Source organism: Puma concolor, chromosome C1 (assembly GCF_028749965.1).
Source record: "Puma concolor isolate L17-30 chromosome C1, mPumCon1.1.hap2, whole genome shotgun sequence".
NCBI lineage: Eukaryota > Metazoa > Chordata > Mammalia > Carnivora > Felidae > Puma > Puma concolor.
In genome coordinates this window covers 17354615-17370150 of record NC_141674.1, presented here as the reverse complement: position 1 = coordinate 17370150, position 15536 = coordinate 17354615, and the positions used below count along the sequence as shown (strand labels likewise).

At 39.6% G+C, this 15536-nt stretch overlaps 1 protein-coding gene across 3 annotated transcripts in view; it reads left to right on the top strand.

Annotated features, from left to right (window-relative positions):
- Window positions 1–395: 395 nt before the first annotated feature.
- Window positions 396–15536, top strand: part of HNRNPR (heterogeneous nuclear ribonucleoprotein R) — a 33148-nt gene continuing 18007 nt past the window's right edge. The window contains exons 1-5 of one of the 3 annotated variants that reach the window (XM_025931603.2): window positions 397–550; window positions 3783–3948; window positions 6228–6346; window positions 6967–7074; window positions 10494–10607. In XM_025931603.2, the coding sequence (XP_025787388.1) occupies window positions 3792–3948; window positions 6228–6346; window positions 6967–7074; window positions 10494–10607 (498 nt within the window). In that variant the 5' untranslated portion in view covers window positions 397–550; window positions 3783–3791. Of the gene's footprint in view, window positions 551–3779; window positions 3949–6227; window positions 6347–6966; window positions 7075–10493; window positions 10608–15536 lie in introns of all 3 variants that reach the window. The other 2 variants (XM_086716010.1, XM_086716011.1) reach the window with 2 other exon arrangements.

The window sequence follows — 15536 nt, the reverse complement described above, 5'->3', positions numbered from 1 at the left end:
TTAGGGACGCCTCGGCGCGGGCGAAGGGACGGGAGGGTCGCGGCGGAGCGAGGCCCGCGGGGACAGCAGGGGGCGGGGTTCCGCAGGCGGCCACGCGGCCTAGCTTTTCGGTCTCGCCCCGGCGGCGGACGAGGAAGGAAGAACCCCGGCTTCTCAGGGCCTGGTGCCCCGCAGCCTCGCCTCTACCCGGGGCTTCACCACAGACCCCTTTGTGTTCCTGCCCCCGCCCCGGAGGCGCCCCAGCCGGCGGCGCTGACTTCGCTCATTGGCTCAGCCGATGGCTTCATCGATTGGCTCCCTTGTCCCCCTGCGTGAGCCGCTGCTTCTCGCTACTATTGGGCGCCTGGGCTGCCTTTCAGGCCGCCGCGCGAAATGATTGCCCGGCCACTCGGAGTCCCTGGAAGCAGTTCCGGGAAACCCCGCGTGCTGCCGGGATCGCGTCTCTGTCCATGAGGGGGGGAGGGGGTGGCGCGCGCGCCATTTCTAGTCGTTTTCAAAGCGCCTCGCGCTGATTCTCACGGGCCCGGCCGGCGGCCCCAGCTCTGCCCTGGTGAGTCTCGCGCCGGCCCGTGGGGGGAGGGGCCGGGAGCCCCGATCCGACCCGACGGGGCCCATCCCGGGCTCGGCGCCTCGGCCCCAGTTTCGTTTTCGCACCGAGGCCCCGGGGTGGGGGTGGGGATGGGCTGGGGGCGGCTGCGGCTTCGGCCTCGTCCGGCCGCGCCGCGGAGGGCCTAGCCCCGCCGAGGCGCCTCCTCGCCCTTGCGCATCCTCCCCCCGCCCCTCCAACCCTCGGCCCGCGGTCCGCTTCGCCGGGTGCTCTCCGCGCGGCCTGCTGGGGACGGCCGTGTTTTTCCCGCCTCCGCCGGCCGCTCCACGCGGCCGGCCGGGCGGCCTAAGGCTCCCGCGGCCCCTTCGTCTCCCCCCCCCCCCCCTCCGGAGCCGCTTCGCTCTCGTCTCGGCCGGCCTAGCCACGAGTGGGATGTGTTACCGATCGGGACGGGCCTGAGGGGGTGGGGTGGGCAGGGGGCGGGATGCAAACCCGGGGTTACCTGAGCCGGGAGAAAACTTTTGTGCGAGCTGGAGCCCAGGGGCCGATGTGTGTAGGAAGCCTTCCTCCCCTCCCCCACGCTGCATGCTGCGAGCCGAGATTTGAAGGAAAAAATGACTACTAGAGGCCACGAAACTTAGGCTTCGAGCGGCGTCTGAGAGGCACGATTCTGAGACTGTCACAGGCGCACCAAATTGGAAGGGCGATTCTTTCTCTTAGGCGGCAGTAACCGTGTTGCCACAAGATGAAACTTAAAGCCAAGGGGTTCTTGAAAGGTTCGGTCCTTTTCACGCTGACCTGTTTGAGATTTTTGCTGTCCCTCAAGAGGCTGAATTTATGTCTCGTGAGTCAGTCGCAGGATAAGGGCTTGACACTCCTAGCCCGTGAGATAACCGTTAGTTTTCATTTCTTTGGTCCTTTTAAAGCCCGTCTCTTAATATGAAGAATTTGCGCAGAGATGTTCAGAAAAAGTCAGGGAGATGTTCAGAAAAAGTGCTGACTTCCCAAATCTCCCAGCAGCCCTTTACAATCTTATTTAAATGTTTCCTTTTTGCAAAAATGCTTATCAAATGACTCTAGTCACAGTACATTTGCTGCATCCAGAAATATGGTTTGGCTGTGTGGCATTGTGTTGAATTGACACAAGAGTTTTAAACGATCTCCTATGACATAAAAGACTTTTTTTTTTTTTTTTAAATGAGCACATTGTATTTGGCTTGAGAGAGGTTTTTTCCTTGGTCCGAAAGGTTTTATTTTCTGGAATCTGATTATTTTACTTTTTTTGTTGTTAAAGTTTACAAACTTTTTGAAAATTCCAACCGATTTCAGAATCAACTTGTAGGAGAGCCTTTGCAATGAAATGATGGTCATAAATGTTTCTATCTTGTGCTTAATGACACAACTTGTCTTTTTGCTTTACACATACTTAAAAAAAATACCACCTTACCAGATGTTCGTTGAACTTTCCTGTTAAAAATTTGCTTCTTTTCTGTGGCTAATAGAATTCCCAGGTGCAATACTGTAAGGGTCTTGTGATACTGAGAACTTTTGAGTTCTGATCTTAATGGTTGTATTTGGGGGTGGGGGAACGTGGGCAAACAGAACTATATGTTCGCAGATTTTGGACTTTAGAGTGCATCTTTATAGAAATAGGTTGTATTAATCAGTAAACGTATTCATCTTACACTGTAAGTAGTTTCTTGATCAAAAGCGTGCCAGTTTTGAATGTTTTCGTTTTTGCCAATTCATCAGAATTTGAGGCTTGCCTTGAGAAACATTTCTCCACCCAGAGTTTAACCAGAGTCTGCGTCTGTATAGACATTAGTGGGCTATCAAGTCTTAACGTTTGTAATCATAAGAAGTCATATTTATCTTATTTTCCGAATAACCCTTTCTGCATTTTCCTCTCTTCCTGTTCTCTATTACCTCCTTCCCCTTGGTCTTCCTCCCTTTTTCATTAATGTCAACTAAGTATCTGTGGACTTGGAGATGAAAAGAAGTTGTTATAGGTCAGAAAACTGCACCTGCTGCATTTGCACAGTGGTTGATAAGCAATTTGGAAGTGTGATTATCGCGGGTTTTAGTGCTTTTTAGGAAGCTTGTATTTTCTTTCTAGCTAACTGGGGTACCTTGAGGTTCATCAAGAAAAGTAGGCTTCTTCTTGAGATCCACCTTCATGTCCTTTATTTCAGTATTTGTTGCAATGTCTTTATTCTGCTGCTTATTATCTTCATCACATTCACTACAGACCAGTGCACTTTAATTCCCTGTCTTTTAGAGGCAGTATAGAGACTGGCCTTATATGGTTTTATTATCTAATCTCTCTCTTCAGGGAGTTGGTCCATTTCAGCATTACATACAGGTTGAACATACAAAAAAATAATTTGGGTAGGTTAATCTGGGACATCTGACCTAAGTTTACCCTAATTTAGGTAATGTTTGTTGAAACTATTTGGAAGAAGTTAGCTGTCCATTCTTCAATATGTTTTTGGAGATTTATTTTACTGATATGAAAAATTCAATACGTACTCATGATTTTTTTTTTTAAAGAAGCAACCTCAATTATAGCTCATGTTTTATTTTATGTGGACTTAACACAATCGTTTAGCTTTTAAACTTGGTCATTTTTTCTTTTAAATCTGTGAATGGGAAAATAGCAAATTAATTTTAGAAGAAAATTAATGTCAAGTTGTGTTTTTTCTTTTTTAAGTGAGGCGGAGAAAACCCAAACCACCAGCATGTTGAACTAGAGACAGCAGAGCATTTATTTCACACCTATCCTAGATTTGAAGCAGAACTAGGATAATTTGAAAGTCCCTAAACTTTGATGAAGTGGTCTGTGGGTGTTCATTGTTTCTAAATCAAACTTTTAAAACTGTATAAGAATTGAGAGCTGATGGGCTTTTTAAGATTTTGTGATTTGTTGATATGCTTGTGAGGACACAACAGCTGCTTTTGTTAATCAGCAATTCTACCTTTAGTAAATTCAAGCCTTTTTTTAACCTGGTGTACATGAAGTTCCTTAAAGATCTGATGCTTCCATGTACATTTTTTATGGTTTTACAGGATTATTATTGCAAATTTAGGTCAGATACATCACAAAAGGCATATAATATTATTTTGATAGAGTTTATTAGCAGCATGTATACAAATTAGTTTAGATAAATCATGCATTGTCCTACAAACTAGTTATTTCTGGCTTAATGTAATATAGCTCCTGAATTTTTTCCAGCAGCATAATAAAATGGCTAATCAGGTGAATGGTAATGCGGTACAGTTAAAAGAAGAGGAAGAACCAATGGATACTTCCAGTGTAACTCACACAGAACACTACAAGACACTGATAGAGGCAGGCCTCCCACAGAAGGTGGCAGAAAGACTTGATGAAATATTTCAGACAGGTATAATATGCATTTCTTGTTTCTGACTGGTTATGAAAGTGAGGGCAAACCACTTTGAATTTTATAGATTTTTTTTTTTAAGGTTAAATAATACTTATTGTTTCTGATCTATGTAGAGCTGAATGTTTGTTACTTTCCCTTCATTGAGGGCATATTGGGTTTGACTTTGATATTCTTATTTCATTATTTTGAAGCCTTCTTAGTGTTGAATATGCAGTCTTAGTTGTTTCAGAACGGTACATCAATTTGTCTTAGATTTACCACCAATTAAAATGTATGTTTCAGCATACCAAATTTTACATTTTCTTAATCTAAATCAGTCATCATTTTGCTTTTACTTTTCTACTTTTAGCTTCTTAAAGTGATTGTTAAATCAGCTTAGGTCTGATTAGGTGGCATAATAAGAGGACTGGTGAGACTGTATTGTCTGAAACGATAATAAATATCAGACTTCTTGAGAGTTTGTGGCCTGTCTAAGTTTCTAATAGACAGAAATCCACATCTCTCAGTAATTTGGAAGTGTTTGGTTTGTAACAGCTGCTTTTAAAAAAAATCTAGAAGTCCCATGGATAAGTGCTTAAGCAAATATGAATATCTTAATATGGTTGGTTGTAAGTGGTTTGAAGTTTTAAAGAGGGAGAGAAATATTTACCCTTAGGGAGTGTTGTTCATAAATAAATGTGTCCTCCCCCTTTGGGGCCATAGATGGAAACTTTCTTCCTCTGTGTTTTGTGTGCCTATCCAGATTTGGGAGAGAGAATTGAATTGTCTGACAAATGTGTCTTAAGTACTCTAGTAACAAATATCTGTTTTTTTGTCCTTAAAATTTTTTTTTTTTTTCTTCAAATCTGAGAAGCTTAGGATAATTTTAGACATTAAAATGACTTTCTAAAAATGACTCCTGGGTGATGGTTCCATTTGAAAATCAGTCCTCAGGAACTTGCTGTGACATTCTGCCATAGAGAATTGGCAGTGATTTGCTCAGAGATGCTCTCTTGTAGAGTGTTTGTTATTGATAAGAGGCTGATGGTTTGGGTGTAGGGTTGGATTGACAGAATGGATTGATGGGTGTCCTGAGTTGTGGCTTTGGGTGGTGGTATGGAATATGGAAGTAAGGAAACTCCAATTATTTAGGCATGCTCATTTTGAGCTTTTAAAACAAATCTTGGCAACATTTTCTTAAAGTAACTTTACAAATGGCATTACATTTATTTAAAATATATTTATTGTATGGAATAACGTTCTTTTTGGCTTTATCAAAATGGAGTCACTTTTGATGTTAGTTCATATGGACTCGGGTTTTAATCTGCCAAATATTTCCATTTTACATTGGATCAATTCTGAAATATATTCTTACATAGAGAGAAACACAACACAAACTTAACAGACTTAAGAAACTATATTATAAATTGAGTAGTTGTTCTGTGTGCAGTTAATATATGTATAGATTGCAGTGCCAATATATTTTCTGTATAGTTTACTTGTAAGTCCACAGTAAAGTCCTTAATGCCATTTGAAAAAAAATAGTCATTATTGACAGTGTTGTGAATGCCACAGCATCTTTTAAACCTCAGCTTGACACACATCAAGAGAACAAAAGATTGCCTTAAATGACTTTCAGAATTGATTAATCAAGCTGCACTTGCATTTGTAGAAGAGTTTAAAATTATGCCTTTCCACATTCTGATTGCAGCAAAGTGGATGCTCAGATAAACAAATCAATTTCATTTTCTCTTTGGTGCTAAGGAGGAAAAGCCTTTGATACCTTTTGGAGAGTGGAAAGAATTATTTAATAAAAATGGTTTCTTTTTTTTTTTCCTCCCACCTCTTGTGTGGTTAGCAACGACTACAGCAGTCCATATAATTTGAAGGTTGATCCTTGGGGAATACAGTGTATGCTTACTACTCTAACATAAATCAGAGTTTGTTATATTAATGCTTAATCTGTAGTACAGTGTGTGCATCAGATTTAACTTCCAAACCTTAAACCTTTTGGGGAGTGGGAAACGGGGTTAGGATTTTTGTGGGGTTTTTGTGGGATGTGGGGATTGAAATTTATGTTTATAAGTTGTTGACATTTTATCTCTTATTTTCATATTTGTACTCTTGACCTTTCTGTGTATATAGTATTTGTATAGCTGCCTGTATGCATATTCAGTGAAAATGCAGTTTGTTAGTAATAGTGTCGAATATAACAATTCTTGATTAAACATTGGTACCACAGTTTAGATTATCCCTTTTGTTGCAGTAACATTACTCCTTTTCAATTTAATTTTTAGGATTGGTAGCTTATGTCGATCTTGATGAAAGAGCAATTGATGCTCTCAGGGAATTTAATGAAGAAGGAGCTCTGTCTGTACTACAACAGTTCAAGGAAAGTGACTTATCACATGTTCAGGTAAGGCCATTGCTAGAAATACCTTTGAACAACTCATGATCTGAAATTACTTTACCATTACTTTTTTCTTGAGGGAGTTGGTATTTTTTTGTGACTACCTCCACTTCTTTTAAAAAAATTAGTCCAAAGAAAAGAAAAACCTGCTTATGGCAAAGAGTTTTCAGAAACAAAAGTGTAAAGTAAAAGTCTCGCCCCGCTTTGCAGTAAGTTACTTTAAAAACAGGGTTTGCTCATTGTTATTAGTAGGTTTTTACATGTTTAGATTCCTGCGATCTTAAACATTTTTGGGTTCTTTGATTCTGTTTTATTATCTTGGAGGGAAATAATGTAGATAAGAATAGTTTTGGAATGTCTGGCAAAGATAATCCAGACGCACTTGAATATGAACAAAATAGAAGACTGTTTTGCCAGTGTGGAAGGTAAGCTCCCTGAGGTCTTGGCTCTTACCCTCTGCTCCAGTCTCCAGTACATAGTAGCCTCTCAGCAAATATTTGGTGGGTGAATTAATGAGTAAATATTTTGTTAAAATTCTTGTCTTTTGAAATTGTAATTTAATTATGTATTTGACCTTTCGACAATTCCTGGTGGTTCTTTTTCATTGAATTACTTGCCTGTTCTAGAACAAAAGTGCATTTTTATGTGGAGTTATGAAGACCTACAGGCAAAGGGAGAAGCAGGGGAGCAAGGTGCAAGAGTCCACAAAGGGACCTGATGAAGCAAAGATCAAGGTAAAACTTGACTTGGGTAGTCGTGGTGATACTAAGTTTAATGATGAGATTGAAGGTTTTTTTTCATGTTTTCTAGGAAGTTTTTACAGTTCCACTTTTTTTTTTTTTTTTTTTAAACTAGCGTTTTAGAAATGAGATAATTTAAGGAAAATTAAGAAGCATTTCAGGGGCAAACATTCAATTGTATGTTTGGTGAAAAGCCCTAATTCAGACTCTTGCCTCATTACTTGTTCTTCTGACTGTGCATGGTACATGTTTATTGATGCTTCTGATAATAGCTTTTTAGATTGATTCAGTCATGTCTCTTGGTTTGGTGTCTTTCTAAGCACTTTGTTTCTCTTTATCTACTTCAGTGTCCTTGTTTGTACACTGGGAAGAGTGATAGTACCCATCTCATAGAGTTGTGAGGATTAAAGGAATTAAGATATGTCATGTGCTTGGAATAATGCCTGGAATGTGGCAAGAACTGTGTAACTAGCACCCATTACTGTTACTGTCCTTGAGATAAACTTCCCTGAAAGGTGAATATAGGGCTTTTGGTGAAAGACCAGTGAACCTAATTCCTTTGTTAAATGGATGTTGATGTTTTATTGCCACAGCGATAGACTTTTCAAGTTGAAATAGTTACTTTACTTAGTGAAGCTGTTTGTGCAGTCTTATGTTTTAGACAGGAAATAGAACTTGTGGCTTCTATCATGGAACTGGTTTACATAAACCTCCTTTTGTACCTTTTCCCCCCTCATCTATAAAATGGCATAACCCATTTTTTTTTTTTTAAGTATTTACTTATTTATTTTGAGAGAGAGAGTGGGAGCAGGGGTGGGGCAGAGAGAGACAGGGAGAGAGAGAATCCCAAACAGGTTCCACGCTCTTAGCGCAGAGCCCAGTGCAGGGCTCAGACTCTTGAACAGTGAGGCCCTGACCTGAGCCAAAATCAAGAGTTGGATGTTCAACCCACTGAGCCACCCAAGCACCCCTGTATTTTTTTTTTTTTTTAATTTTTTTTTCAACGTTTATTTATTTTTGGGACAGAGAGAGACAGAGCATGAACGGGGGAGGGGCAGAGAGAGAGGGAGACACAGAATCGGAAACAGGCTCCAGGCTCTGAGCCATCAGCCCAGAGCCCGACGCGGGGCTCGAACTCACGGACCGCGAGATCGTGACCTGGCTGAAGTCGGACGCTTAACCGACTGCGCCACCCAGGCGCCCCACCCCTGTATTTTTAAAATGAATATGTGAGGGGCATCTGGGTGGCTCCTGAGATCAAGCCCTGCATCGGGCTCTGTGCTGACAGCATGGAGCCTTCTTGGGATTCTCTCTCTCCCTCTCCCTCTCTCTCTGCCCCTCCCCTGCTCTCTCCCTCAAAATAAATAAGTACACTTAAAAAAATAAATACATGAAAAGCCCATCTGACATAATAGTTATTTTTAAGGAAAACTTATTAGCGTGTATTGAATAGGCCTATGTTATTTCCCTCAGGCTGGGTATTTGCTCTTGGTAAGGTATGTATTATACATGTGATATGTGTATATGACATATTAGACAAGTAATGTGTAAGTATGTAATATATGTAGTGTGTTTTTATTGTGTATCAACATTTATTTCTGTGCTTCAAGGTAGAGCAGCTCTTTTTGAGTCAAAGGTAGAAGAATAGAGAGCCTGAGATAACTCTGGAATCCCAGAGTTCCTCCAAAGATATTTTTGAAAACCACTAAACCTGATGATGTCTAAAATCTCTTGTTGCTTTGACATTGTGTATAGATCTTCCTCAACTTAGGATGGAGTTACACTTAGGTAAACCCATCTTAAGTTGATGAAAATATCCTAAGTTGAAAATTCACCTGATAACACTTAACCTGGCAAACATTGTAGCTTAGCCTGCCTTTTTTTTTTTTAAGAGAGAGCAAGCACCTATGTATATGTGTGCAAACTGGGGAGGGGCAGAGGGAGAGGAGAGAGAATCTCAAGCAGACTCTACACCCAGTGGGAGCCTGTTCTCAGGACCTCACAACTGATATTAGGACCTTACTACTGTGAGATCATGACCTGAGCCAGAATCAAGAGTTAGACACTTAACTGACTGAGCCACTGAGGCACCCCTAGCCTAGCCTACCTTAAATGTGTTTAGAACACTTAACATTAGCCTAGTTGGGTAAAATCATCTGGCACAAAGCATGTCTTAATAATGAAATGTTAGATATCTCACGTAATTTATATAGAGTTCTGTACTGACAGTGAAAAACTGGTCGGTATGGGTACAGAATGGTTGTGAGTGTATTGGTTACTTACCCTTGTGATCGCATGGCTGACAGGGAGCTGAGCCTCCCTGGGCTGCCACAGCCCAGCATCACGAGAATATCCTACTGGATATTGAAAAGATAAAAAACAAAATATGAAGTGTGGTTTCTACTGAATGCATATTACTTTCACACCATCCTGAAGCCAAAACTTGTAAGTCAAATCACCGCAAATCAGGGACCATCTCATTTTTAAGACATGAAGTGTAAAATTCTCCCCTTTTTAGGTAATTGCATTTCCTTTTTTTCCATTTTTTCTGTTTTTTTAGGCCTCTCCTATAAATATAAACCCTTACTTTCTTTTCTGTATTCCTTCAATACCTAATATAATGTTGTGGAAAAAGTTGGTAATCAGGAAGCATAAAGTTGCTTGTTTTTTGTTTGTTTGTTTTTTGTTTTTGAACCTGAGTATACTCATTTGGTAATTGCCACATATTTCGAATCCGTGCTATATGAGAAATGGTCTGGTTTTTATAGAGCTTATGATATAGCAGGAAGTAAAGACAAAAGGATTAAACAAAACAAAGGTTAAATTACCTGACTATAATAGAAAGTCAGAGTAGGAAGATGTGAGACATAGCAAATGAAGAAAGCTGCATGAAGGAGGTAGGACTTCTGATTTATTTTTTATTTTTTTGTAATTCATTTGTTCTTGAAAGAGAGCGTGATTGGGGGAGGGACAGAAGGAGAGAGAGAGAGAATTCCAAGCAGGCTCCTAACTGTCAGCACAGAGTCTGAGGGGCTCAAACCCACGAACCATGAACCACAAGACCATGACCTGAACTGAAATCAAGAGTTGGATGCTTAACCGACTGAGCCACCCAGACACCCTGGGACTTCTGATTTTTTAAGAGTAGAGAACATTTTATTTGAATTGAATCACAGGTGGATATATGGTATATAAAGGGAACAAGTTAAGGAAAGCTCTCATTGGAGTAGAGGAGAATGCAAATGAGGAATGCTGCAGTATGTGTATGTAGATAGCCGGGGGTTAGCTTCTGTCACATTTTTAATAATCCTTACCCCGTCTTTCTGTTCTCATTCGTAACAAAAATGTGTTCTGTGCTTAGAGATTTAATTTGCCTACAATTCAAGTATAAACAGATGTATAATTGTCTTTAGGCGTTGCTTGAGAGGACTGGCTATACTCTGGATGTAACCACAGGACAGAGGAAGTATGGCGGTCCTCCGCCAGACAGTGTGTACTCGGGTGTGCAACCGGGAATTGGAACAGAAGTGAGTATTCTTCAGCTGTTTGCCGAAATCTTTCCAGTTTGTAAATTATTCTATTCTATAATAGGGAAAAATACTGGATTCTTTTCAAAGTGTAGTTATAATTATTCGTTTTGGATATCCATCTGTATTTTACTGTCCTCCTAAGCAAGGAGAATCACGTGACTAGTAGATGCCCAAACACTTCGTAAAGGAATGTAGAGTTCTTAGAACTAGTTTCTAAAACCGTGCAGCCAACAACACACTGTTTTAGTTGCTTGGGTTGAGGTTATTAAGGACAAAGAATTGCTTTGTTCTGTTTTTGTTTCATGTCAGTAATTTTGAACAGTGCTTGTCCTCCCTTCTTGACCCACCCTCCTCACATAAAGGGTACTCAATATTTCCTGAGAGATTTATTGATGGGAGTGGGTTACACAAGGGAAGGATGTAGAATCAGATAAAGGTAGAGCACATTGGTTTGTCCTTGAGCAAAGAAGCAATCCTTCCTCCCCTATGAGCCTTTGTAAAGGTTTCTTCATACACCTTTATGTTAGTTAGCCAGTTCTAATCCTTTAAATGGTAAAAACTGTATGCCAAAATGTAAGTATACAGCAGGACCTTTTCTGATTGGTGTCTTTCAGGTAACCACAAGCAAAGATAATTATTTCTAGTTTGTGAATAAAGATATCACCAATTAACATAACCTTTTAGATTTATATCAGAAGTAATTCCAGTATATTCTCTGTGTAGAGAATAGAGTTTACATTCACTGGTCTTTGTTCCCTGAACATCTTTCAAACATAATTACAACCAGTATTCTATTTCTTAATATTTAGCAATATTAAAAGGGACTCCAAGCATTTAAACATTTTCTTTTTTTTTTTAAATTTTTTTTTTTTCAACGTTTATTTATTTTTGGGACAGAGAGAGACAGAGCATGAATGGGGGAGGGGTAGAGAGAGAGGGAGACATAGAATCGGAAACAGGCTCCAGGCTCTGAGCCATCAGCCCAGAGCCTGACGCGGGGCTCGAACTCACAGACCGCGAGATCGTGACCTGGCTGAAGCCGGACGCTTAACCGACTGCGCCACCCAGGCGCCCCTAAACATTTTCTTTTAAGATTTTTTTATTTTTAAGTGATCTCCATTCTTACGTGGAGCTCAAACTCACAACCCAAGATCAGTTGTACACCCAGGCAGTTGCCCCAACCCATTCTTCATTTTTAACATTCTACTTAGATTTTGAACCCTTTCAAATCTACGTTTATATTTTGTTTACTTTTAAACAGTAGGTAGTTTGGCCTTCTTACTTGAACGACTTCATAATGTACTTTTTTCTGATGGTTTTACCATTAAGTTTTGTTTTCTTACCTTAGACCGTCATAAAATAAATAAAAAATGGGGGGAAAAAAGTAAAAAATGGAATTGCTCATTTGCCTCTTCCTTATTTTGAGGCAGCCTAAAACACCTCCAAGAGGGGAATACAGTCTAAAAAAGTTATCTATAGTGTATCATCCAGCAAGTGATGTCCTTGTTGATATTTACCAATTACTACATTTATTTTAGTCTTATTTCTTTAGTTATAAAATCCTTAGGAATAAAAATTAAGACTGCATAATATTGTTATTGTATATTACGTTATTGTGTATTATATATTATCGTATGTTATAAAATATAATTTTAAAACTATGTTTTTATAGTTGGTCTATTTTATAATTATAAAAATGAACTTTTTTAGCCCATTGGATTGGTTTTATTAACGAGCTCATTAATGGAGACTTGTTGTATCTTTGTTTTATATAGATAAGAAAGGAGTTTGTTAGTACTCTTAAGATTTTGCTGAAAGCATTTGAACCATTTAATAGGATAAGCTATTTTGAGTATCCAGTTAGAAACAAAGTTGGTATCTTAATTGTAAAATATGTATGTTCTCTTATATTGCATTGTCTCTGAAAAAGATGCATTTTCCTATATATTGGGTATCCTTGCATACAGCAAATATTGCTACAGTGAAATCCCTGTATGAGCGTAAGCCACTCCTGTCAAGCAGTTTGTTACCACAGAATCTTAGTGTAAAGGTTTGGATTCTTCCTATAAAGTTAAATGAGATTTGGTCTATACTTGTTGAAAATTAAAGTTTTTTAAAAATCAGAAAAATAAGAGGTTTTTTAATATATTGGGTTGCTAATTTACTAAATTGGTTTTAGTTGGTGTCATTTTGATGCTGTGAAGTTTAAGTTTTTGTTTCTTTTTATATTTCACTACAGTCATTAAAAATTTTTAGCTCTTGATTGAGAAAGTTGAAATTAGGGTCAGTGCCTGAGACTGACAGTAGTAAAATTTAGTTGTGAGAAGAGGAAGGGTTCATCTTTGGGTAAAACGTACTATAAGTTAATCCTATAAGTGAGCACCCATTTGCAGACGTTGTTCTTAAACATTGCCCTGAGATGCGAAATGTACAGGAGAGATAGGTATTAATTTTGAAGTGTATTTTTTAGTGTGTCTTGGCCCTCAGATCAGGTCTGGTTCTAGTACCTGTGCCTCTTCAGCTGGCATTGTACAATTATTTTGGGAAGGAACTTCTGTTTTTATTTGTTTACGTTATAATAAGCACTTACGTGTTTAAAGAGCAGAGCACTGATGTTTTGTAGAGGAATTTAAGGGAAATGGTAGATTGAGATTTAATTCTTTGGTTGATTAATGGAAGTGTGAGAAAACCAGTATATTTAACAGAGATGTAAAAGTATATGATTTAGTAGTACCTAAATTGAATTGTGTATAAGGAAGAGCTGCTGTGTTTGCAAAATAGCAAATAAGAGCTGGATGATGGACGAACTCCGTAGGCACTCAAAAGACGATGTTGTGCTGCCTGTTACCTCTATTGCTTCCAGAGCCTCAGAGGGCTTTCTCTGTTACTGTTGAAATATTTGATGGATAGATAGTAGACAGCTAAAACTTTTTTCAAGCCTTGATGCTTAGTGAGGAAAGAAAGGACTGTTGTTACAGTGTTCATTAGATGCTGTTGGTTCTGATGGGGGTGGGGGGTGGGGAGGATTACCTGCACATGTCTGAGTGCTGACTCCAAAGGGTTCATGTGGAGCCAGAGTGGCACAGGGACCAACAAGTTAATATAAGGAAAGCATTTCTATTTCATTTTAGTTAATTAAAAATTGAGCTTAGAAACTTTTAAAGGAATTATGCTTGATTAGTTCTTGAATACTATTTATTTTTCGCCTTTTTAAGTTAATGTCCTAAGTTAAACTGATCTTGAAGTGAAGCCATCTCCTTTTTCTTAGTAAACCAGTATTGTTATTATTTTTTTTTAACGTTTTACTTATTTTTGAGAGAGAGAGAGACAGCACAAGAGGGAGGGGCAGAGAGAGAGGGAGACACAGAATCCAAAGCAGGCTCCAGGGTCTGAGCTGTCAGCACAGAGCCCGACGCAGGGCTTGAACTCACAAGCAGTGAGATCATGACCTGAGCCTAAGTCGGACGCTCAACTGACTCTGAGCCACCCAGGCGCCCCTGTTTTACTATTATTTTTTTAGTGTTTAATTTTGAGAGAGAGAGAGAGAGAGAGGCACAGAGTGTGAGCCAGGGAGAGGCAGAGAGAGAGCGAGACACAGAATCCAGAGCAGGCCCCAGGCTCTGAGCTGTCAGCACAGAGCTCAACACTGGGCTAGAACCCACGAACCGTGAGATCGTGACCTGAACCAAAGTCCAACGCTTAACCGACAGAGTCGCCCAGGTCCCCCAGTAAACCAGTATTGTTAGCCTGTTTCTTCACGGACCCCAGTGATTATAATACTGGGGACTTTGTTGACCATGGATTTGCTGATGTTTTGTTTTGTTTTTCCAGAACATTTTTTTTCTAATCTTATTTTTTTAATTTTTTTTTTTCAACGTTTATTTATTTTTGGGACAGAGAGAGACAGAGCATGAACGGGGGAGGGGCAGAGAGAGAGGGAGACACAGAATCGGAAACAGGCTCCAGGCTCTGAGCCATCAGCCCAAAGCCCGACGCGGGGCTCAAAACTCACGGACCGCGAGATCGTGACCTGGCTGAAGTCGGACGCTTAACCGACTGCGCCACCCAGGCGCCCCTCTTATTTTTTTTATTTAGCTTTATTTTTTATTTTTAAAAATTTACATCCAAATTAGTTAGTATATAGTGAAGCAATGATTTCAGTAGATTCCTTAATACCCCATTTAGCCATGTACCCATTTAGCCCATCCCCCCCACAACCCCTCCAGCAACCCTCAGTTTGTCCTCCATATTTATGAGTCTCTCTTGTTTTGTTCCCCTCCCTGTTTTTATATTATTTTTGTTTCCCTTCCCTTGTGTTCATCTGTTTTGTCTCTTAAAGTCCTCATATGAGTGAAGTCATATGATTTTTGTCTTTCTCTGACTAATGCTGATGTTTCTTTTAAAGTAAAACAGTATTCTTAAAAAAATCTGTAAGTTAGACTTCTAACATTCAAATGATATTTTAAAGTACAAGGAACTTGTGAATCCTTTCTGTAAAGTGATTAGTCAATCATTAAGTTACTTTTTCTGAAAATACAGGTTTTTCACTTTAGGTTTGCTTGATAAGGTAAACTTTCTGGTTCTAAAAATATAAGCACAAATGTGATAGAAGTAGTATAATAATCTGACACCCAGCTTCCTCACTTAGCTGTGTGTCAAAGGTTTTTTCATATTGCCACTTTCTCTGCTCTTTCTTTGCTTTATTATATATTTGTAATGGGTATGGAAGAAATAGGGGTGGTGAAAAATGCAATTGTGAAGCACCACTGCATTATGTTAATAGAAGCAATATGAAACAGAATTTGCTTTCAAGAACAGTTTTTAAATATTCAAATACAAGTAACCTCAAATATAAAAACACTTTGTCCGGGTTGGGCCAGAGAGCTTAGCCACACCAAAAAATACACTTCAAAATGAATACCAGTT